The 24,407-nt window shown below is 38.2% G+C and overlaps 1 protein-coding gene across 4 annotated transcripts in view; it reads left to right on the top strand.

Moving 5' to 3' along the window:
• FSD1L (fibronectin type III and SPRY domain containing 1 like) overlaps window positions 1–24,407 on the top strand; it is a 56,026-nt gene that overhangs the window by 24,196 nt on the left and 7,423 nt on the right. The window contains exons 7-13 of one of the 4 annotated variants that reach the window (XM_053922070.1): window positions 885–1,094; window positions 2,833–2,931; window positions 14,155–14,284; window positions 14,909–14,941; window positions 17,894–17,991; window positions 18,439–18,690; window positions 22,090–22,178. In XM_053922070.1, the coding sequence (XP_053778045.1) occupies window positions 885–1,094; window positions 2,833–2,931; window positions 14,155–14,284; window positions 14,909–14,941; window positions 17,894–17,991; window positions 18,439–18,690; window positions 22,090–22,178 (911 nt within the window). Of the gene's footprint in view, window positions 1–884; window positions 1,095–2,832; window positions 2,932–14,154; window positions 14,285–14,908; window positions 14,942–17,890; window positions 17,992–18,438; window positions 18,691–22,089; window positions 22,179–24,407 lie in introns of all 4 variants that reach the window. The other 3 variants (XM_053922065.1, XM_053922079.2, XM_053922078.2) reach the window with 3 other exon arrangements.

The following is a 24,407-nucleotide window of genomic DNA, read 5'->3' as shown; positions in this document are numbered from 1 at the left end:
CCTCTATTCCTAGTTTGCTGGGAATTTTTGTCATGAATGTTTGGATTTGTCAAATGTTTTTTCTCTGTTTGTTGATATGATCATATGGTTTTTCTTCTGATGTGATAGATTACATTAATTGATTTAAAATGTTGAACCACCCTTGCATACTTGGAGTAAATCTTTTAAAACTCTGTCTTCTTTTTAGTGACAAAATGTTTAAATACAATGCCTGCGCAGTTTTACACATTTCAGACACATCTCTATCACTGGAGGACCACGTTCTTCAATTAGCTTGTTACATAAATGAAATTCTGTTAATGTTGAGAAGCTATGGAACAAACTCTTCTTTTGAAAAGGAATTGATTAGTGTTCACATGTTTGTGGCTCGTTTATCCCAACTTATTCTGATGATTCATAGAACTCTCTGAAGAAACACTTTAAAATTCTTAAGTATTTTGGGGAGTACTTGGGGAGTTCATTTGTGTTTAGTGCTGAGAAATTACAGTTATTTTATAAACAAGATTTAAAAATAGATTGGAAATAACTTGAATTATTTAAATTATTGGATTCAAAGCAAGTTATTCTACTTTTGAAATAGATTAAAAGTACATGTTGAGAAGTAACAAGTCATTCTTGATTCTTTATTAGCATGTTTTAATTGCTTTTTGCTAACTAGGATTTTATAAACTTTGAATAAGTCTGTTAAGAAACTTCAAAACATAAATTTTTAAACAGAACTTTAAACAGAAAAATAAATATTTTGTATTTATAGGATACCCCTTCTCTTAGCCTGATTCAATCGAATAGTTCAAAAGCAACATGAAAAACCGTAGTTTGAATGACAAACATAAATACTGAGTTAGTGCTGCAATAAATGAGAAATGAGCCTTTTTCTCCTTCAGTCCCCAGAGCTCCAGAGATAGACCCAGCAGAGTGTTTGGTGGCCGACAACGCTGTAACAGTGGCGTGGAGAATGCCAGAGGAAGATAACAAGATTGACCATTTCATACTGGAACACAGGAAAACCAACTTTGACGGACTTCCACGTGTAAAGGATGAGCGATGCTGGGAGACCATTGATAATATTAAGGGTACTGAATATACACTATCAGGTAAGATGACTGCATTTCACGAATCTTTCTCAGAAAATAAATATAGTTGTAAAAATATTTTGTGTTACTTTAAAAAATAATATAAAGTTTTTTTAGCCAAGTGACTTTTTTTAATCCTCACCTGAAGATATGTTTATTAATTTTTAGAGAGAGAAACAGGGGTCGGGGGGTACTGAGAGAAAACATTGATATAAGAGAGAAACATCAGTCGGTTGCCTCCTGTGCATACCTGAGTGGGGATCGAACCTGCAACCGAGGTTTGTGCCCTGACCAGGAATCAAACCCACAGCCTTTTGGTGTGTGGGATGATGCTCCAACTAACTAAGCCACCTGGCCAGGGTGCCAAGCTTTTTTTAATATATTCATTATAAAAATGAATTCCTCTGAATATCAAGGAAACCTTAATTTAAATTAAGACAACACATCATCTGTGTCTTGTATTGTGTGTTTCACCCCAAGTCAAGTCTCCTTCTGTAACCATTTATCCCTGCTACACCTAACAACAAAAAAGCTGGCAATTTTTAGATGTAGACATTTTCCCACAGATGTTGTTGCCTTTTCCCTGTTATGATTACCTTCACAGTAATACTTAAAAAGTAGAACTGTGACTTGGAATTAGAAATTTGTTTGTTGGTCTCTTGAAAGTCTTCAAAAAGGTGTCTCTATAGATAGGGGACTTTGGGTATTTGAAATGGCTGAATGTTCCCTGAGTTGTTAAACCCTTCTTACACGTGGTCTGTAATGTTACTAACTTCATCATTGTCGAGCACTTAGCGTTTGCCAGGAGCTGGGCTGAGATGTATTCCACAATACATCTCACTTAATATTTACAGTTTTGACATTGGTTTTATTATTTTCTGTTTTACAGATTCAAAAGTGTGCTCTGACATGTTGGAAGTCCTGTAGCTAATAAATTTTGGACTGTTTTAATCTAGACATGACTAACTTCAGAATTTTGGCATTAATCCCTGTGTTTCACTTTCACTTTAAATTTATTTTTCACATAAAAAGACAATTTTTTAAAAAATATTTTTTTTATTTATTTTTAGACAGAGGGGAAAGGAAGGAGAGAGGGAGAGAAACATCTATGTGTGGTCACCTCTCACACGCTCCCTACTGGGGGCCTGGCCCACAACCCAGGCATGTGCCCTGACCGGGAATCGAACCAGCGACCCCCTGGTTCACAGGCCGGTGCTCAGTCCACTGAGCCACACCAGCCAGGGCAAAAAAGACAATTTTTCATAAATATAAAAATCCTTTAGGGTGTCTACCTTGAGAAATTATGTTATTTTAAACTACAGCAACTTTTCGAATGAAACATTACTTTTGACGAGGCTTGACAATGCCTTTTTGTCATGAGGTTCTAAAAATAAACCTCATCGATAAACTGTGTAATTTCTTTTGAAGAAAATAATAAATTAGTCATGATTCCTCTTATTTTAGGCATTATTACCATTTCAATTAAAAAAATTTATTGTTATTCTATTGCAGTAGTTCATCCCCTCCCATCGCTGCCACCCCTCTCCCTGTTCTCCTCCACTCAGCCCTCTGCCCACTCCCACAGTCAACCCCAAACTGTTGTCCGGGTCTGTGATCATTTATACAACATACTTCATATTCTCTCTGAGTGAAGAGAAAGTTCCAAAGAGGGAAAAAAGTCTGTTTTAAGGTTCGTATTCATACTTTTGGGGTAGATCCCTTTACTTTTCATGTCTGAAAACCATTTTCATTTTTTCAGGCTTACGGTTTGATTCAAAGTATATGAATTTCAGAGTGCGAGCTTGTAACAAAGCTGTGGCTGGAGAGTGTTCTGACCCAGTGACTCTGGAGACCAAAGGTAAGGTCAATGGCTGTTTATGCAGCATAAACAGAACAACTTCTGAAGGTGTTTGAGGCTTCCTGACAGGAAGCAGCATCTCATGTATGGTTGCATTCCCTCCTCACCCACATGGAATTCCCAACAGTAGCAATTTTAAGATGGATAAATTAGGACTCCTGTAGCGGTTTTCTTTAGTTTTTTCTTTATCATGGTATTCAGATAGGTAAAATAGACTGAGGTGATAGTGTTACATTCTCATGTGGGTGCTTAGTTTACAAATTTCAGTTTAGTATAAATACATAACATCACTGAGATGTGTCCAAAATTTTGCCAGGGAGTTGATCATGGCTCAGTAGTAGGGAAGTACCTTTTTAGTTTAGCTCAGGTCCTCTCTGTTTTCTTAAATCATACAATCATATTGTATTTTTATAGTTTATTCATGTTTACAAAGCACTCTCACATTTCTTCATTTGATCATTAAAACCATTCTGGAAGATCAGTAAGAACAGATATTATTGATAGCCATTTTGCAGAAGGAACTGACATTCAAATACTTCCAATGGCTTGCCTGTGATCCCTTAGTACTAGCTTGGAAAGGTGTGAATAAGAATCTGTTTCCAGACCTGGCTGGTTAGACGTAGTCGGTTGGAGCGTGGTCCCCTAAACCAAAAGGTCCAGGGTTGATTCCAGCACAGTGCACATGTGTAGGTTGCGGGGTTAGCACTGGCTGAGGTTGTACCAGAGTCCAGTCAACGTTTCTCTCTCATGTCAGTGTTTCTCTTTTGTATCGATATTTCTCTCTCTCTCCCCCCCTCCCTTTTCCTCTCTCTAAAAGTCAGTAAGTGTGTCCTCAGTTGAGGATAAAAAAAAAAAAAAAGAATCTGTTCCCAAGTTCTGTGCCAGCTCCTTTTGAAGGCATGAACCTAGGTGCTTAAAGTCTATGAGAGCAATTTGGATTTAGTTAAAACTCCATAGAGTTTTATTTTAAGTCCCATATTTTAACACAAGGTTTTTCAGGGATTTACCAATTTGAAGGTCCCCGTAGACTGACGGGGTTTACCTCCGGAATCCAATTCCACACATTATTGCGATAGGTACTTGGGACTTTGAGTGTTCCACTAATCTCAGGTTCATGCAGCATTTGAGTAGGTTTGCATGGCAGAAGTTTGACGTGACTTGGAGGAGGATATAAAAATATCATATCAGAATAAAACAAGATAGGCTCCTAACTTCTAACAAGACAAACTCAAAAGAATATGTTTGTATCACAAAGGTAAATGAAAAACCCAAGTTGAAGTAATTTGTTTGGATTAGCCTGTTTTTATTTGAGAACTATAGATAACTCAGCCAAGCAATGCAGTTACTTTGAATTAGTTGTTATCAAACTGAGTCATTACTGTGGTTTCTTGAGGGATTTTTTTACCACTTCAAAGTAGTCATACTTACAGGCAGATAACCTTTTCTACATAACTTGAACTATGTCAGGTAAAACTTCCTTCTTCTCCCTCAGGTATATTGTATCTTTTTATTTCTTTTATTCCTTCTTATTTACCTTTTACATTCATTGACCAAACGTGGACCTAAATGTGGTGAATTGTAAATTTCAATGCAAATTCAATAGAATCAGGAAAATGAATAGTTGGTTTATTGTTTCCTTGGAGTTGGGCTGGCAGCTCTTGTTAACTGTGTCTGGATCTTACCAAATTCTTGACCTTAGGGTTTGTAGAGAAAGACTAGTCAATTCTAGTTTTTTCAAACATTTCTCACTGTGGGTTAGACCCTTGGGGTGCGGATAGACTGAAACTCAACCCTGAGGCGGCCCACTGAACAGTGACTTTGAACTTTAGGGAGATCCAGAATAAAAACTGTCTCTTAAATAGATTTTTCTAAAGTTACTCCATAGCACTGGAGTGGCTATTAATGGGGGAAAGAGGTCCACAGGAAAAGTCCATATTTTTAAAAAATGACATGTTGAACAGTTGTTTACTAATTTTCCTGGCTTGCTGCAGCTGTTGTTGACCAACCGATAGAATTAAGTGTATGAAAAATGAACTGGAGGGAAAGAGAGAGAGATGGAAATTAAACACTTGAGGCCTGTCTACTTAAATTTCATAGCCTGCTACTTAATGGTGCTTGACGTGGAAAATAGTGAACATGGTTAATTTCTGTCTCCCCAGTGTATGTAGCACTATTTCTTCTGTCATTGCAATTGTCAAAACTGATATATAATACAAGTTCTTTTGACCATAATTTTAAAAGCATATTATCCCTTACTTCTTTGTAAAGGTAAATGATATGATATTAGTCACAATTTACTCTGTGACCTCAAATGGTAATGGCTATAATGTTTTACAAAACCAAGAAAGCAGCCACTGATATACATTAAACCCTTGAAATGTTTTTGTACTCTTGAGTTTCTTGGTACTTTGTTTTCACAGACTTTATAGATACAGAAACTAATATCTAGCTATATTACAAGGCTTGTATAAGAGACAGGACTAACATTTGAGATCTCACTTTTGAGGTCAGTCTTATTTAAAAAAAAAAAAAAAACTATACAGTGTTAACCCTTAATAACTTGGTTGAGGTTCCATTAAGGGATACCATCGCAGACAGAGAGAGGAAGGAAGAGAAAAGATTACACCCCTGGGACTGAAACCCATGCCTATTTGGTTGGGTGCTGTGGTGTTTGACAAGTCTGGTTTCAAGTGACTTGGGAGTGATACCTTTTCTTTCATTCTCTTTTTTGCCCTGCTATCACCACTTTTTCTTTTTTTCCATTTTTATTGTATTTTTTCCATTACCATTTAGTCCCCTTACACCCCACCCCCTGCAATCACCACACTGTTGTCCGTGTGTCCTTTTTCCTTTTTGCTGAACCTTTCCATCCCCTAACCTCCTCCCACCGTCACTGTCATCCTGCTCTCTATCTACGAGTCTGTCTCTCCTTTGCTTGTTCAGTGTGTTCATTAGATTCTACTTATGAGTGAAATCATATGGTATTTGTCTTTCTCTGACTGGCTTATTTCACTTAGCATGTTCCCCAGGTCCATCTATACTATCACAAAAGGTAAAACTTTCTTCTTTTTTTTAAATGTATTTTATTGATTATACTATTACAGTTGTCCCATTTTCCCCTTCATTCCCCTCTGCCCTGTACTCCATCTCCCACTCGTATCCCTTCCCCCCTCACCCCCCGTTAGTTCATGTCCATGGGTCATACATGTAAGTTCTTTGGCTTCTGCATTTCCTATACTGTTCTTAACCTCTCGCTGTCTATTTTCTACCTACCATTTATGCTACTTATTCCCTGTACCTTTTCCCCCATTCCCTCCCCCTCCCCCATCCCCACTGATAACCCTCCATGTGATCTCCATTTCTCTGATTCTGTTCCTGTTCTAGGTGTTTGCTTAGTTTGCTTTTGGTTTTGTATTTTTTAGGTTCAGTTGTTGATAGTTGTGACTTTGTTGTCATTTTACTGTTCGTATTTTTGACCTTCTTTTTCTTAGATAAATCCCTTTAGCATTTCATATAACAACGGCTTGGTGATGATGAACTCCTTTAACTTGACTTTGTCTGGGAAACACTTTATCTGCCCTTCCATACTAACTGATAGCTTTGCTGGATAGAGTCATCTTGGGTGTAGGTCCTTGCCTTTCATGACCTGGCATACTTCTTTCCTGCCCCTTCTTGCCTGCAAGGTTTCTTTTGAGAAATCAGCTGATAGTCTAATGGGAACTCCTTTGTAGTTCCTTTTTCTCTTTTTTGTGACTCCTTTTCTCTTGCTGCTTTTAAGATTCTCTCCTTATCTTTAATGTTGGGTGATGTAATTATGATGTGCCTTGGTGTGTGCTTCCTTCTTTGGGACTTTCTGAGCTTCCTGGACTTCCTGGAAGTCTGTTTCCTTCACCAGATTGGGGGAGTTCTCCTTCATTATTTGTTCAAATAAGTTTTCAATTTCTTGGTCTTCCTTTTCTCCTTCTGGCATCCCTATGATTCAGATGTTGGAACTTTTAAAGATGTCCTGGAAGTTCCTAAGCCTCTCCTCATTTTTTTAAATTCTTGTTTCTTCATTCTGTTCTGGTTGAATGTTTCTTTCTTCCTTCTGGCCCAAACCATTCATTTGAGTCCTGGTTTCCTTCCCTTCACTGTTGGTTCCCTTTATTTCACTTTTCATAGCCTTCACTTTTCCCTCTATTTTGCAACCATACTCAACCAATTCTGTGAGCATCCTGATTACCTGTGTTTTGAACTGTGCATCAGATAGGTTGGCTATCTCTTCATCGCTTAGTTGTGTTTTTTCTGGAGCTTTGACCTGTTCTTTCATTTGGACCTTTTTTTCTTTCTTCTGGGCACACCTGTTACATAGTAAGGGGCAGAGCCTTAAGTATTTGCCAGGGCAGGGCAACCTATATCACTGCACTGTGGCGCTGTATATGGGGGACTTTCTTCTTTTTTATAGCCAAGTAGTATTCCATTGTGTAAATGTCCCATAGTTGTTTTATCCACTCATGTACTGATGGACACTTGGGCTGTATCCATTTCTTGGCAATTGTAAATAATGCTGCAATGAACACAGGGGTTCTTACGTTCTTTCGAATTAGTATTTTGTGTTCCTTCAGATACATTACCAGAAGTGGGATTGCTGGGTCAAATGGCAGTTCCATTTTTAATTTTTGAGGTATCTCCATAGTGCTTTCCACAGTGGGTACACCAGTCTACATTCCCACCAATAGTGCCAAAGGGTTCCCCTTTCTCCACGTCCTCACCAGCACTTGCTGTTTGTTGATTTATTGACGATGAGCATTCTGACAGATGTGAGATGGTATCTCATTATAGTTTTGTTTTGCATTTCTCTGATGATTATTGACACTGAGCATCTTTTTGTATGTCTGTTGGCCATCTGTATGTCCTCCTTGGAGAAGTGTCTATTCAGATCCTTTGCTCATTTTTGAATTGGGTCATTTGGTTTTTTTGGTGTTTAGTTTTCTAAGTAGTTTATACATTTTGGATATTAACCCCTTTGCATTAGTGACTATGTTCTCCCATTCTGTGGGTTCTCTTTTTATTTTGTTAATGTTTTCCTTTGCTGTACAAAAACTATTTAGTTTGAAAATTATAGGCCAGTATCCTGGATGAACATATACCAGGGGTGTCAAACTCATTTTGACCAGGGGTCATATCAGCCTTGCGGTTGCCTTCAAAAGGCTGAATGTAATTTTAGGACTGTATGAATGTAACTACTCCTTAACAGTTAAGTGAGAGCTTGGCACTGCTTCCAGGTAGAAACAAGGTGCCAGCCCAGATAAAACAAGGTAGAGGGCTGGATTCGGTCCATGGGCCTTGTGTTTGTCACCTGTGACATAAACGCTAAAATCCTCAACAAAATATTAGCCAACTGAATACAGCAGTGCATCAGAAAGATCATACACTATGATCAAGTGGGATTTATTCTGGGAATGCAAGGTTGGTACAATATTTGCAAACCAATAAATGTGCTTCAGCACATAAGCAAAATGAAGGATAATCGTATCAATAGATGCAGAAAAAGCACTTGATAAAATGCAGTGTCCATTTATTATCAAAACTCTCAGCAAAGTGGGAATAGAGGGAACATACCTAAACATAAGAAAGGCCATATATGACAAACCCACTGCCAGCATCATACTCAAGAGGCAAAAACTACAAGCGTTCCTCTTATGATCAGGAACAAGACAAGGATGTCTGCCTTCACCTCTCTTACTCGACATAGTACTGGAAGTCCTAGCCACTGCAGTCAGGCAAGAAGAAGAAATTAAAGGCATTCAAACTGGAAAGGAAGAAGTAAAACAGTCGTTTTTTGAAGATGGCATGATACTGTACAGAGAAACCCAAGGATTCCACCAAGGAACTACTGGAACTGATAAATGTATTTAGCAAAGTAGCAAGATACAAAATTAATATCTAGAAGTCAGTTGCATTTTTATATGCCAATAATGAACTAACAGAAAGGGAAATTAAGAAAATCCCATTCATAATTGCTTCAAAAAGACTAAAACACCTAGGTATAAACCTAACCAAGGATGTGAAAGACCTGTACCTGGAAAATTATAAGACACTGAAGAAAGAAATTGAAGAAGATAAAAATAACAGGAAGCACATACTGTGTTTATTGACAGGAAGAATTATCATTAAAATATCCATACTATCCAAAGCAATCTATAGATTCAATGAAACTCCTATCAAAACCCCAATAATATATTTCATAGAGCTGGAACAAATATTTCAAAAATTGATATGGAACCACAACAGGCTCCACATAGCAATAGCAATCCTGAGAAAGCCAAAAAAGGTTGAAGGAATCACACTACCCAATATCAAACTATACTATAAGGCCATAGTAATCAAAACAGCATGGAAGTGGCATAAAAACAGACACATAGATCAATGGAACAGAATAGAAAGCCCAGAAATAAACCCATACCTGTATGGACAATTAATATTTGACAGAGGCAACAAACACATAGAATGGGCTAAAGATATTTTATCCAATGGTGTTGGGAAAATTGGACAGATATGTGCAGAAAAATGAAACTAGACCACCTTCTTATACCACACACAAGAATACATTCAAAATGAATAAAAGACTTAAATGTTAAACCCAAAACCATAAAAATTACGGAAGAAAATATAGGCAGCAAAATCTTGGGCATTGCTTGTAGCAATATTTTATTGGATATATCTCCCCAGGCAAGGGAAATAAAAGGAAATAAACAAATGGGAAATGATACCTGTCTTGCCACCGTTGACTTTTACCCTTTTCTCCATCATGAAACATTAGAAAACAACAGCCTTAGGATTTTTTCTTTTTTTAATTTATTTTTAAGTTATTATTTTCTTAAACCAGCCTTCAGATTTTAACAAGTAACTGAGAATTGCTTGTACTTTAGAGTTAGTTCCACTTTTCCTTTCTCTCAAAAATTGCAGCTGTTCTCACATTCATTAAATTACCTAATAGCTGATGTAGAGGTTAGCCCTCTTCCCTTTAGTTCATTTTTGGTAGTGCATGGTCTCAATATTTCTTTTTTTTTAATTATATTTTATTGATTATGCTATTACAGTTGTCTTGATTTTTTTTTCTTTGCCCCTCCACCCAGCACCCCCCACTCCCTCAGGCAATCCCCCCACCATTGTTCATGTCCATAGGTCATGCATGTAAGTTCTTTGACTATTCCATTTCCTATACTATACTTTGTAATATCCTTGTGGCTATTCTGTAACTAACTACCTAATTGTACTTCTTAACCCCCTCATTTCTTCACCCATTCCTCCATACCCCCTCCCATCTGGGAACCATCAAAATGCTCTGTGTATCCATGATTCTGTTTTCCTATTTGCTTAGCTTGTTTTTTAGATTCAGTTGTTGATAGATTGTATTTTTTGCTATTTTATTGTTCATAGTGTTGATCTTCTTTTTCTTAAATAAGTCCCTTTAACATTTTATGTAATAATGGTTTGGTGATGATGAAGTCCTTTAGTTTTTTCTTGTCTGGGAAGCTCTTTATGTACCCTTCAATTGTAAGATAGCTTTGTTGGATAGAGCAGTCTTGCTGTAGGTCCCTGCTTTTTATGACTTTGAATATTTCTTGCTAATCCCTTCTAGTCTGCAAAGTTTCATTTGAGACATCAGCTGACAGTCTTATGGGAACTCCCCTATAAGTAACTAACTTCCATTCTCTTGCTGTTTTTAAGATTCTCTATTTATCTTTAACCTTTAGCATTTTAATTATGTATTTCAGAGTGGGCCTCTTTGCATCCAACTTGTTTGGGACTCTCTGTGCTTCTTGGACTTGCATGTCTATTTCCTTCACCAAATTAGAGAAGTTTTCTTTCATTATTTATTTTTTCTTTCTTTCTTTTTTTCTTTCATTATTTTTTCAAATAGATTTCCGGTTTCTTGCTCTTTCTATTCTCCTTCTGCCACCCCTGTGACGTGAATGTTGGACCTCTTGAAGTTGTCCCAGAGGCTGCTTATACTGTCCTAATTTGGGGGGATTCTTTTTTCTTGTTGTTCTGATTGGTTGTTTTTTGCTTCCTTATGTTCTGTATCATTGATTTGATTCTTGGCTTCATGCACTCTACTGTTTTTTCCCTGTAAATTGTTCTTTATTTCAATTAGTGTATCCTTCATTTCTGACTGCATCTTTTTAATGCTATTAAGGTCCTCACTAAGTTCCTTGAGTGTTTGAACTCTGCATCTAACAGACTGCTTATCTCCACTTCATTTATCTCTTTTCCTAGAGTTTTGATCTGTGCTTTCATTTGGGCCATGTTTCTTTGTTTCCTCATTTTGCAGTCTCCTTGTGTTTGTTTCTATGTATTAGGTAGAGCTGCTTTGACTCTGTGTCTTGGTAGTGTGGTCTAAAGTAATAGGTGTCCTGTAGGGAACAATGGCCCAGGCTCCCCTATCACCCAAACAAACTGGGTACTCAAGGTGTACCGGTCATGTGTACTGAGTACACCCTCCTCTTGTAGTTGAGCCTTGGTTGCTATTGGCAGATCAATGGGGGGGATTTACCCAGGCCAGTCAGCTGTAAGGATTGGCTATGACCACTTACCATCAGCCTCTGCCCTCTGTGGAGGATCAGCTGTGCAGAGTGCTCCACATGGTGGTGCTCCAGTGTGGTCTGTAGCTATCCACTGGGTGCACTGGGCCATCCTGTCTAAGCTATAGAGCAATCTGAGATGGCTACTTGTGCTTGGCTTGGAGATACCCAGGCGAAGCCAAACTGTGAATCTAGGCTGGCTGCTGCTAGTGCCCGGCCTGTGACTGACTCACTGAGGCCTGCTATTGCTAGTTTGATAAGATTTAGAAAGTTATGAAGTGTGATCCAAGACCAGTTGTTTATATGGAAAAGCACCTTGGGTGGGCCCATAAGTTGCATGGGGTGGAGTCTCCGGGGATCTCCAAGGCAGGTTACCCAGTGTTAGCCAGGTTGATGGAGTCTCAGATATGGCACCAGCTTGCCAGCTCTGTGGAGATAGGGTTTAGAAAAGGGACAATGGCGTCTGCTTGCCTCAGTGCCAGATGCTTTAGTTTCTCCCTGTATACCACTGGCGTCCTTCAAGCTGCTGCCCTGGCGCTGGAGCTCAGAGGGAGTGAGTCTGAGTAGGTGAGTCTGTGTGTGGGTTCTTTAAGAGGAACTGCTTGAGACTCCAGAATTTTCTTCCATTGACTCAATCCTCACTGATTTTTGCAGCCAGAAGTTGTGGGGACTTATCTTCCTGGCACTGGAACCCTGGGCTGGGGGTCCTAGTGTGGGACTGGAACTTCTCACTCCAAAGATATTCCTCCTGAATTTTTATCCACCACACATGGGTGAGGGACCAGTCCATTCCACATCTGTGCCTCTCCTACCAGTCTGGATGGATGTGATTTCTTTAATTCCATAGTTGTCAGACTCCATTCAACTTGATTTCTGATGGTTCTGAGTGATGGCTGTTCTGTATATTAGTTGTAATTTTCATGTGGTTGTGTGAAGAGGAGAGCCATGTTTGCCTACGCTGCCATCTTGACTGGAAGTTCCAAGTTTTCTTAATTCTAACTTTTTTTTTTAATTTTAGGGAAAGAGAAGAAGGGAGGGAGAAAAAGAGCAAGAAACACAGCTTTGTTGTTCCCCTTATTTATGCATTCAGTGGTTGGTTTTCGTATGTGCCCGACCAGGAATTGAACCCACAAGCTTGCCTATTGGATGATGCTTTAACCAACTGAGCTAGTCTCTTAACTTTTTAGTAACCTACCTATTAAGGAATTCTAAATCCATTTTTACTGAAAAGCTCTGTTATTTCTGTTCATGTACAGATGTTGAAAGCTATTAACTTATTGCATAGTATGACAATTATGAGAAGTGGGTATGGTCAGTAAGTTTGTATTTAGAATGTTGTATAAATAAAGACTCCAGTGAACAGTGGGGGAGATGCATGGTTGAAATGTAAGTGCTCTTTACAGAGCAGCAGAAGGGAGATAAAAGGATTCTCGATTCACTAGGTAAACCTTAGGCTCTCTCTATGAATGTTGTTATCTGATGATGCACACTCGCAGGCAGACTGAAGCCTTTGCTAAATACGTAGGTGAAATGGGGCGGTGTAAAAGAATATTCCTTCAATGAGTAATTACCAGAAGTTTGAACTTTGGGAGGGAACTATAATTAACAGGCAGATCAGCTGGTAACTGTGTAGAAGATGATACCTTACGACAGAGATTCCAGGAATTGCATTTATTTATGATAGGAGGAACTGTGCGTTACTCAGCATTACATTTTAATGATTTACCCTCAATTTCCAAAGAGTTTGAAAATTAGCAGTCCTGAGTAAGTCTTGTGAATGTGCAAATATTTCCCCCAAATCCAAGTAATTTGAAAAGTGTAGTTTTGTTTTGTGGTTTTCATTTGTTTCCATTTAAGTAGCGCCCCCTGCCCTGGTCATGTAAATGGTATGTAGCTCGCTCAGCTGTGTCAGTGCCCTTGTTTCTTCTGGCATGGCCCATTTCTCTGTGTTTGTCTGAATTTGAAACTACTGGGAGTTTAAATAGGAAATTATTACCAAGTGTGCTAGGTTCTCTAATTTTTTTAAAGATTTTATTCATTTTTAGAGAGGGGAAGGGAGGGAGATTGAGAGGGAGAGAAACAGTGATGCAAGAGAGAAACATCAAGCAGTTGCTTCTTGTACATGCCCTACGAGGGACTGAACCCTCAACCCAAGCCTGTGCCCTGACTGGGAATTGAACTGGGGACTTCCGCTCTGCGTGATGAAGCCCAATGAACGGAGTCACACCAGTCAGGGCCAGGCGCTATAATTTTTTACACCACATCACTTTCTCCTCATCCTTACTTCTGCCAGTGCCTTGTCCTATTTAATCCTAACTATCAACTGGTAATCAACTGATATTCTAATAACAGGAAACTGAGGTTATTGTGTATTGAGGGAGATTCCAGCAGAAGGAATAGCAGAAACAGCAATGGCCATGCAAAGACATTGATTTGCTTGGAGGATAATGTATATAAAGAGTAATAGGAAATAAAGTAGGAATTATTAAATTACGGCCTTATCTTTCAGATCTTTTTCTAGGACTAGGAATTCGAACTTTATTCTTTACATACAGTGTTGAAAGAAATTGAGTAGGAAAATAATGTGATGATAGTTGTGCTTCGTAGAGTGGAGATGTGCTACATTTTTACAAAACTGAGGTATTGTTTTTTACAGCACTTAACTTCAGTTTGGATAACTCATCATCCCATTTGAACCTGAGAGTTGAGGATACCTGTGTAGAGTGGGATCCTACTGGAGGAAAAGGTCAAGAAACTAAAATTAAAGGAAAAGAGAACAAGGGCAGGTAAGCTAGTCCCTTCAGACTGTTATGTGGACAAATGCTTTGTACATTGATTCTTATTTGGCAATAACATAATGAAATTCTTACTCTGTGTATCAGTATGGTTTGTGATATGTAAGTAACACAAAAGAGAAGCATATAGTATCCTTAGTCAGCTCTTGAATTTGTCACTAACATTTTCATTGCTTTTTCTTAGTTTCTTTTCTAATTCTCTTCTCACACATTTTTATTTCAGTATTCCATTTCTTTAAAGTTATATCTGCAGCAACTTGAAGTGCTTAGAGAGACGTTCCTAGTACAGTTCCTGAATTTTAGATCACTAGCCTTAGCTGAACATACGCCTTGAGTGGCAGCCGCCTTTAGCCTTGCCTCCCTCAGCAGTCTTACGAACCAAAGGCTTGGGGACTTTCAGTTGTTGTTGCACTTATTTAAATAGTCTCAGAGTAAGGAGCTTCTTTTTTAACGGAGGAAAATTTTTCTCAAATTGAAATAAGGGAATATCACTGTGAGTTATGACAGTGAATCAAAAAAAGAATTTCCTCATCAGGCTTTTGATCTGATTTGACTATAAGCTGTTAAATTTAAGTTGTAAAGCACTCTTAACAGTTGCCTGTTTTTATCTGACAGTGCCCATGTTACCTCACTGAAGAAACATACCAGGTGATGATCTGTGTCTGTCTAGTTCTAGGACTTAGTACATCTAGCTTGGCTGAGTAACTAATTGTCTTTCTTTAACCAATAAGCAGAAGCCATTGCAGCCGCCTTCAAAAACTAAAATATTGCTCTGTGTAGCCTGTATCGGTGGCTTATGTTTCCAGTTTATAGCATTAAAGTGTGCTGCATATTTGGATTCTATTGTATATGATAACAAAACAATAAGCTCTGCTTAAAACCTTTCTTGAATTATTTTCTCTCATCTGACTTTTTTCGGCATTTACTTACCCTGGAGTCTTTTCTTGTGCTGTATTCAGTGTATCCAACTTTATAGCTTTGCTTTTATTTGTATTTGACGCAGGGTAGTTTGAGATGTTCAGGGTTTTACAATAATCTCGCAGTTTTGAAAGCATCAGGATAAAAAGTAAAGGTTATTAGTGAAGTTATTAGGACAGTGACAGAAAGACGAATCAGCTCAAATAACACAGTTTATAATGTGCTAATCCACATATCTTTATCGGAAGCCAGAATGTGTTCTCTTCTAAAAATTACCTTTCTTTTTTCTAGTTTATTTGCTCATTGGCAAAATGATTTCATAGGTAGTGTATTATAAATTATAAAGTGCTGCTGGATTTAATAAAGTTTCATTTGGTCACTTGGAGAGTTTTAGACTGCTTATATTTAGCATTTCATATCATATTATTTCTGTCTCTCCTTTCCCTCCTTTTAAGGGTATTTTCTACGTAGACTATTTCTGGAATATCGTATATATTTATTCTTTCCATAAATATGTGTTCACTGTAGGATGTCAGCTGAATATTGTGGGGTTTATAGAGACAAATACTGGTCCTACCTTCCAGAAATTGTCCCTGATTTAGGTAGATGAGAGACATATCTATATACACATAGCAGTAATACAGGTAGAGAGTGTGTGTAGTGGTAAATGTGAATAAAGGAACTTAGAGGAAGAAGTCCTGAGTTGCCAAGTGTTGAAGTGGTCATTTGGGACACTGAGCCAAACTGAAAGTAACAATGAAGCCTTTTGTTCACTGACTGTGACAGTATAAGCAAGAGGCCCCACAGGAAAGGGTGCTAGCTCTCCCAGTGTTCCATTTTCCCAACAGGATGAGGTAAGGGTCAGGTAAATCAGAGCCGATTACAGGTGGTAGATACCATTTCACTGCTGAGAAAGCCCCAAACAAAAGGCTCATCCTGTTGTTTATGGACCTGAGGCCAAGAAGATGGAATAACAGGAAAGGTTAGAAGTAGAAAAGTATTGAGACTGAGGAGAGAGAAGTGTCTTCATATATCACCCCCCATCCCTGCCCCCTTGGTGGAGGTCCCTGCAGAGGCAGTGGAAAGGGTATCATCTGAGGGGCCCCACATGTTAGGGGATCTCTTAATAGAGGGGCCTAAGCTAGGAATGCAAATATGTATATGAGCTTGGGGTAGGGGCAGGGGATTGCAGCTCCCTCCAGAAACTAGTGAGCTGGCTACGCACGCACGAAGTCTGGTGTTGGGGAGGGAGCCTCTGCCCCCAGGCCTGCCAGTAAAAGCCTTTATAATTGCCTGTGTTTGGGCCTGAAAGAATACACATAGGATTCTGGTCTGGAGCTAGACTCCCCAGAGAGTTATTTGTTTAGCTTTGTAGGATCTGGGAGAATGCAAGGTATTTAGGTTCATTCTCAAGGAAATAGAAGAATGTGTGACATTGGACTTGCAGTGAGAGAGGCAGCAACCAGCAGAAAGGTGTGAAAGCAGACTGCCAGTGTTTAAGGAACACTTTAGCTGCTACATTTAACTAGATAGTGCTCTCTAGGTGTGAAAAAGCTAGAAAAGCAGATTGGAACCAAATCAAGAAGAACCTGAAGTGCCAAGCTGAGTTGTTGGTAGGCTGTAAGGAAGGACTTGAACATTTTAAAGTGGGAAAATCAGAGTTAAGTTTGTTTGGTAACAGTGAACAAAATGAATTGGGTAACAAAGAGATCATTTGGAAGCTGGTAAAACAATTCAGAGTAGAGGTAACAAAGAGTCTTAATTCAGAAAGTTAAGTGGCCAACATGCCTTTAAAGAGACTGAGGGGGCGTGTTTGATGCAAGACAGTAATAGCTGTTGTATTTCTTGCAAAAATGTGCTTCGGGTCAGAAGTCTGCAATGCTGCAGTGGCAGAGTTCTTATTTAACTTTTCTCTGAAATTTCAACTGCCATTCTCAGTAGTTATGTTTGTTTTTCTTTTCTTCATGCCTTCCTTTTATTTCTTTACTACTGGTAAGTTGTAAATTTTTTGTTTTTTAAGTGCAGTGATTCAATATAATTGTCATGCTAACTTTTAAACATCTTTGGGATTTGATTTATTTTGAGGTTTTGAGTTCATGAAAGGCCTGATACTGTCCAATTTACCGTACGATATAAGGGGAGATCAGGTTGGGTCTTGTCTGTTACAGTAGGAGAAATGCCTTGTTAATACTTGACATTATCCAATGCATAGATTTGGGGAATTGCTGTTTCTCTTTTTAAGAAGAAAGAGCCAGAACAAGAATACATACTGCTTACAAAAAAGGTTATTTAGTTTTGATTGTAATAAGCATATTTTTGCTTTTGTTTCTATTTAAATTTAACTGCAAAAAATGTAAGCTATAATACATGATCTTTCTTGGGTTTTTTCCCCTTCATGTGTCATTTTGGCATTGTTTCTTATTTCGACTGTGTGTTCTTTGTATGAGCCTCGCTCAGTCTGCATGACGGCAGTGTTTTCAGCCTGCTCTGTGTTGACGACTTCTTACACATGAGTGTTTATCGTTGACAACTCTGTGCAATAACCCAGATAAAATTAAATAGTGCTATTTGTGTAACATAATTAAAAAACCTTTTCAAAACTTCATGATTCGTAATTTTTGTTTATGAAACATTTACAACATAGATTGTTTGTTTTTCCTTTTGTTCCTGTTTATATAGAAGTGGTACACCATCCCCCAAACGGACATCTGTAGGCTCCAGGCCACCAGCAGTAAGAGGCAGCAGAGATCGTTTTACTGGGGAATCATACACAGTGCTGGGTAGGACAAAATCGTAGTTCTCGTGACCTCATAGTGAAGTCGCCACAGTCATACTGGTGGACTTTCTGCTCACTGAGAGATGGGGAGACTGCATGTGTATGGAATGAATCTTGGCCAGGAGTTCCCCCTCTTGAAGCCTAATTGCTTTGGCAGGTTTTCAGATTGTCTTATTACTGATATGTTTAAAACTTAATTCATTTTTACATGGGACTCTATATATATGTGTAACTCCTGAGGGGATAGTAAGGAGGAAAAGTTCTGAAGCTTTTTATATTCAGAAAAATGAATATGTAAGTAAAGTTAGAGCAGGTACTATGCAATTAATGTCTATTATCGACATCCTGAATCAGATTTTTTGTGCCACCTTATGGGGCGAGAGATGGGTACAGATCTATGTGACTCATAGGAAAAGGTGAGAGTCAAATTTACCTTCCCGGTCTTTTGCAGGAGACACTACCATTGAAAGTGGACAACATTATTGGGAGGTCAAGGCCCAGAAGGACTGTAAATCCTACAGTGTGGGAGTAGCATACAAGACTTTGGGGAAGTTTGACCAGTTAGGAAAGACAAACACTAGTTGGTGTATTCATGTTAACAACTGGCTACAAAACACATTTGTAGCAAAGCATAATAATAAAGTCAAAGCCTTGGATGTTCCTGTTCCTGAGAGAATAGGTGTGTTCTGTGATTTTGATGGGGGTAAGTTTACTGATTTTCTCATAATGCATTTCATCATAGTTGCTTGTATTTCAGTACTTTCACTGGTAATCATCTATAGAGAATTTCCATTACTATTGTGCTAAGAGTGTTTTGACCTACTAGGATTCGATCACAAGCAGAATTTCAGCCCCAGAATTGACGGGAAGGGTGTCTGATGTCTGCCTGAAGCCCTACCAGAGCAGCTCATCTATAATACCCGAAATGAGTCAGAAAGGAAGATCTTGCCAGTATTAATCTTAAAGCTGAATTTTCTCTTGTCCATTTTAATTCCTTCTTCCCTTGTTTTATTACCTGTACAGAGTGGTGGGGTAGAGTCAGATTTTTCTAGTTGGGGTAGACCTTAGAAATTACCTAATCCACCTACCACAGAATATAAAATCCTTTTTACGTTATCTCTGCAGGTAGTTGCCACTCCTGTGCTTACTGAACTTTTCTGTGTGAAACGTACTGTCTTAGAAGGCAGCCTCTTGGTCACTGTTAGATAGCACGTGGTTAGAAGGTTTTACTTACATTGACTCACTCTGTCCCCAAATAACTTCTGAGACTATTGCTCTGAAATTTTGTCATCTTAAGAAATACAAAATTATGCTCCCTAATTCACATTTACAAAGTAATTCGTATTTATTTAAAAACTATGAACACTGCTTCTCTTGCCCTGTTTTTCTCAGACTACACATCCTCTGTACCATTAGCTATTTCTCTTACTTAATTTTCCCAAATTCCTGTAATGGCCTATGGTTGTTGACTCTCAAAGTATGACGCACAACTTCTGACCGTCATAGGATAGTGATTTGGCAGCACCGTTTCTAGGACTATGACTTTAAAAATATTTCCAATTATAGCTTACATTCAACCTTATTTTGTATCAGTTTCAGGTGTACCGCATAGTGGCCACACAGTTACATACCCTACAAAGGGTTCTGATTTTTCAGTACCCAACTGGCACCGTGCATTGTTATTACAATATTATTGACTATATTTCCTATGCTTCACTTTATATTCCTATGACTATTATGTAAGTCTTTGAGTTCTGTCAAATTGTCTTTTTCCTCTTAGATTACACAGCTTGGGATTTTTGTTGATGTTGATAACTCAAATGAAGAGTATTATATTTGTCCTTAAGTTTCATCATAATAGATTTGGCCAAGCTTTTCCTCCTGTTGAAATCATCTAAAAATTAACTTGATATTTATCTTTTGCAAAGTTTCATGAAGCTTTTTGAATTAGGTAGTTGTAAGTATCTCCTCTACTGTTATTTAAATATTTATAAAGATTTTGAAGATGACATACTATTGTAATAAGGAGTAAAAGTAATTCCCTAGATGCTTCTCTCCAAGTTGACACTTTAAGCTATTCAGACCTCATTTTACTGTTCGTGAGCTATCAATCTAGTTTCTTAAACAAAGGAAAAAATTCGTATTGGTTTGCTTTATTTTTAGTGATGATGACATCAGTTTTGCTTCATTCTTTTTGCTTATTGACATGGCATCAGATAAGTAAATTTTCTCAGGACAAATAGCAAATTTATTGGCACACATTCTCACCCCCCTTTTTTCAACAACCAAGATAGCATTGGCTTATTATCTTCTGTCTCATTTCCTGTATTTTGTGTCTCCTCAAAATAGTAGTGGGAAGTATAATTGTTAGCCTAGTAGGGGTGTCCAACTTTTTGGTGTCTCTGGACGACACTGGGAGAAGAGTCATCTTGGGCCACACATTAATACTAATGACATGTAATCACAAAAAAATTTCATAATGTTTTAAGTAAACTTACGATTGTTTTGGGCCACATTTCTGGCCATCCTGAGCTGCGTGCAGCCTGAGGGCCACAGGCAGGACACCCCTGGTTGTAATACCCGAAGAGGGAGTTGTAATGTAGGATAGGATCAGATTTTGAGGGCCTTGAAAAGTAGCAAACACCAGGATGGCCTTTTTAGTAGCTGACGGGGGGGGGGGGGGGGGGTCTCTGCACATTTTAGAAAACTATAGTTGTATGATGATAATTTAGTTATAGAAATGCTAGAGAGTAAATGGCTAAATGTGAAGAGATTGCAAACATAGATCTGGTAAAACTTTCCTGGAGGCACTCTTTAAGCAGGGTAGGCAGGACCAGGCCTGTTTTGTTAAGTATTATATTCTTACTGCCTAGAGAGCACTTCGTACATAGTAAGCTCTTCATAAGTGTGGGTTGAGTGAATAGTAGTAACAAGGGCCTGAGCAGTGGGGAATCAAGAAGAATGGATTTGATGGTGTAAAAGTAGAATTCATGGGACTTGATAACTAGATATGGATTGGAGGGAGAGATGGGGAAGAGTTGAAGATGACTCTGAGGTTCCAGCCAGTGTGATCAAGAGGATGATAGTGTCGTCAATAGAATAGGAAACAGAGAGAGTCCCGGGGGAAAGTGAGATGCCCACAGGACAACCAAATGGCATGTCTGGCACATACGTAGAAATTTGTGCTAGAGCTCAGAAGAGAGTTTGAGCTGAAGCTAATTATAGAGACAGCATCACGGAGTGGCTCCTAAAGATTGCGCAGTGAACTGTTGCCGCTTTGCTGTTTACTAACTTTGTGACCCTATTAGGTTGCTTAATATTTTGCAGCAAACAGTGTTTTCATAGTAGGATAAATATTAGTTTCATTTTTTCTGTGGTGGTAGCTGGTTTATCCAGGGAGCTGTTAGAGAGAAAAGAGGGCCTGGACAAGCATCTACATTTAGAATAAGGAGAAAAAGAGAAGGTGTCTTCAGGGTTAGGACACAAACCAAGAGAAGAGCCATAGGAGAAGAATCTGAAGAAGTGGTAACAGTTGTAAGGGGACCATCAGGTTGGAGAGTTAGGTCGTCAAAAAGACAGTCATTTTATTTGCGTGATCATGTTGAAAGACTGTGAGAGGACTTTAAAAATTAACAAAAATGAAGCAGTGATAACTATGCTGTGGTTTCAGAGACAGAATTGAGTATGTCTTCAAGTACTTCAAAGACAGGCTTAATAGAGTAAACTTTAAATAGAATTTGAGTGAGACTGGGTTATAGTAAAAATGAGGAACAAATGGCCTTGGTTTTTACTGGGAAACCATTTGTTAAATAAAGAAATAGTTTATAGTTGAATAAGTAGAATATAGTCTGGATTAGGGAATCACTCTGGAAATCTTGAAAACCAAGGAAAGGAAAGTATATTTAGGCTTTTTCTTAAGCATGTTTTCTACTGATTTTCAAGTAAGAATTACTAAATCCAGTCATTATAGTTTGTAACAACAAAAAAAATTAATGTCAAAATGTGCATTTAGTTATTACTTTTTGCATGATTATATGTTAGCCTTGATTAGATGTCATAATATTTTGTATAATAAATCAGGCTTTTTTCCCCCTTCCTTTAGGTCAACTTTCTTTCTATGATGCAAACTCAAAACAGTTGTTGTATTCCTTTAAGACAAAATTTGCTCAGCCAGTGTTGCCGGGTTTCATGGTTAGTACTTAATTTATTATTTTATTTGGTTTGGCAACTTTCAGGGTAACAACCTATACTGTATGTTGGGAAAGCAGAATACCTTTTGTTCATACTCCTCACCTTTTCACCCATCCACCTTTCTTAAATCTGTGATTGCAATTGTATATTTTTGGTATTTTTTGTTGAAGTAAATGATAATACATAAAAATATGCAAATCATAAGCATGCAGTTGGATGAATCCCCATCGGATTGCACTGATTTTTGTAACCAGCATTCAGATCAAGTAATGGAACATGACCAGAACCTTATAAGCCCCTTGTGCCCATTTTCAGCCCCTGCTGGCCCTCTTCCACCGAGGTTACCATCTTGAATTTTAATACCATAAACTCATTTTGCCGCCTTTTCAGTTTCGTAGGAATGGAACTATTCGGTATCTTTTGGCTCACCATTACGTTTGTGAGATTTATCCATGCCGTGCCATGTGGTGGTAGTTTACTCATTGTCATAGATGTTTCCATTATGTGACTATGGCATAATTTATCCGTTGTAACTTAGTTGGGTACTTTGGTTGTTTCCCTCTGGGACATTTATAAATAGTACTGCTGTGAATGTTCTGGTTCATGTCTTTTGGTAGTACGTATGTTTTTTATTGGGTATAAAACTAAGATTGGGGTTGCTAGATCATGTATGGGCAGTCAGCTGTAATAGAGTTTTCCAGAGTTGTTGGTTGTACTCATTTACCTCCGGCAGTTTGAATGTGCAGCCCTTGGCTGTATTACACCGTGGTTTTCATTTGCACTTCCTTGGGGACTAGTGCTGTCGAACACCTTCTTATGTGTGTGTTGACTATTGGAGTATACTCATTTATGAAATGGTTGTTCAAGACTTACCTGTATTTCCATTGGGTTTTCTTTCTAGTTTTGTTGCTTGATTGGAGTTCTTTGTATAGTCTGAGTCCTTTGCCAGATTTATGTACTGCAAATGTCTTCTCCACTCTGGCTTTCCTTTTCCCTCTCTTCTTGGCATCTTTCAATGAACAAAAGTTGTTAATTTTAGTGTTGCTTAATTTATCCATTTATTCATTTGTGGTTACCACTTTTTGTCTTCTATTTAAGAAATCTTTATTCACCCCAAGATTATAAAATATTCCTGTGTTCTCTTCCAAAAGCTTTTCCTTATACATTTAGATATAGGCTGCATTTACAACGAAGGCACAATGTAGAGTTGATATATTTGGTATGAAGGTGGGGTAATGATACAGTCTTTAAGTCTGAATGGATCTCCTCTTACTCCAGAGCCATTGATAAGCTCCCTTTCCCGTTGCAGTGCAGTGTCATCTTTATGAGACAGTAGGCGGCTGTGTGTAGTAGGTTACAGGTATGGGTGTCTCTGCACTCGGATGTCATTTCAGGACTACTCAATCTCAAGTTCATTTATGTAAGAAGAAGTTACGATTCTCCATACAGAATGAAACTTTTTAATTTATTTTTTTAATTAAGCAAATGTTTTACTGCTTCTCCCAACTACTTTATCTTTTGCATTTCTCTATCAGGTTAGGCTGTTGTGAGGAATTCTGCAAGCCAGTTAAGATCATCATTATTCTGGCTGGAACATTCTCTAATTTGGGGGCTACCTCTACAGATTAGGATGATGTATATCCATTGCGGACTCGGAATGTTTGGTGTGTGTGTTCTTTCACCATCACCCAACTTTCACTCAACTAGGAGCAGACAGTGTTCAGAGTATATGTGGGCTAAAATACAGTACTTTTAAATCTCACAATTGACGATTATTAATTCTAGATACCCCAAAATCTTAAAATAACTTTAAAACAATGCTAATAACCAAGACTTCTAGTTCTTTCATTAAAAAGTAAAAATGATTGCCAGACAACAGTATGGTGATTGCCAGAGGGAAGGGGAGGTGGGGAGAGGTGGAAGAGGACAAAGAGGGGTAAATGGTGGAGGAAAGAGACTTGACTTGGGGCGGTGACTACAGGACGCAGTGTGCAGGAGATGCGTTATAGTTGTGCACTTGAAACCCGTATGGTTTTATTAACTAGTGTCACCCCCAGTAAATTCAATTAAAAAAATAAAAGCGATCAGTGAATAAAGTTATTGCTCATAGAAAAATTTTTTAGGGATAAGGAAGGGTGATTACTATTATTATTACTTTACTTTGCCAAAAACCTCTTCTGTATTATGTGTTCATGGCTGTTTTTCCATACTGGCCAATGTGGAACTCAA

The sequence above is a fragment of the Desmodus rotundus genome, chromosome 1, assembly GCF_022682495.2.
Source record: "Desmodus rotundus isolate HL8 chromosome 1, HLdesRot8A.1, whole genome shotgun sequence".
Lineage (NCBI taxonomy): Eukaryota > Metazoa > Chordata > Mammalia > Chiroptera > Phyllostomidae > Desmodus > Desmodus rotundus.
The sequence above is the reverse complement of the archived record's forward strand: the minus strand, read 5'-3'. Positions and strand labels throughout refer to the sequence as shown.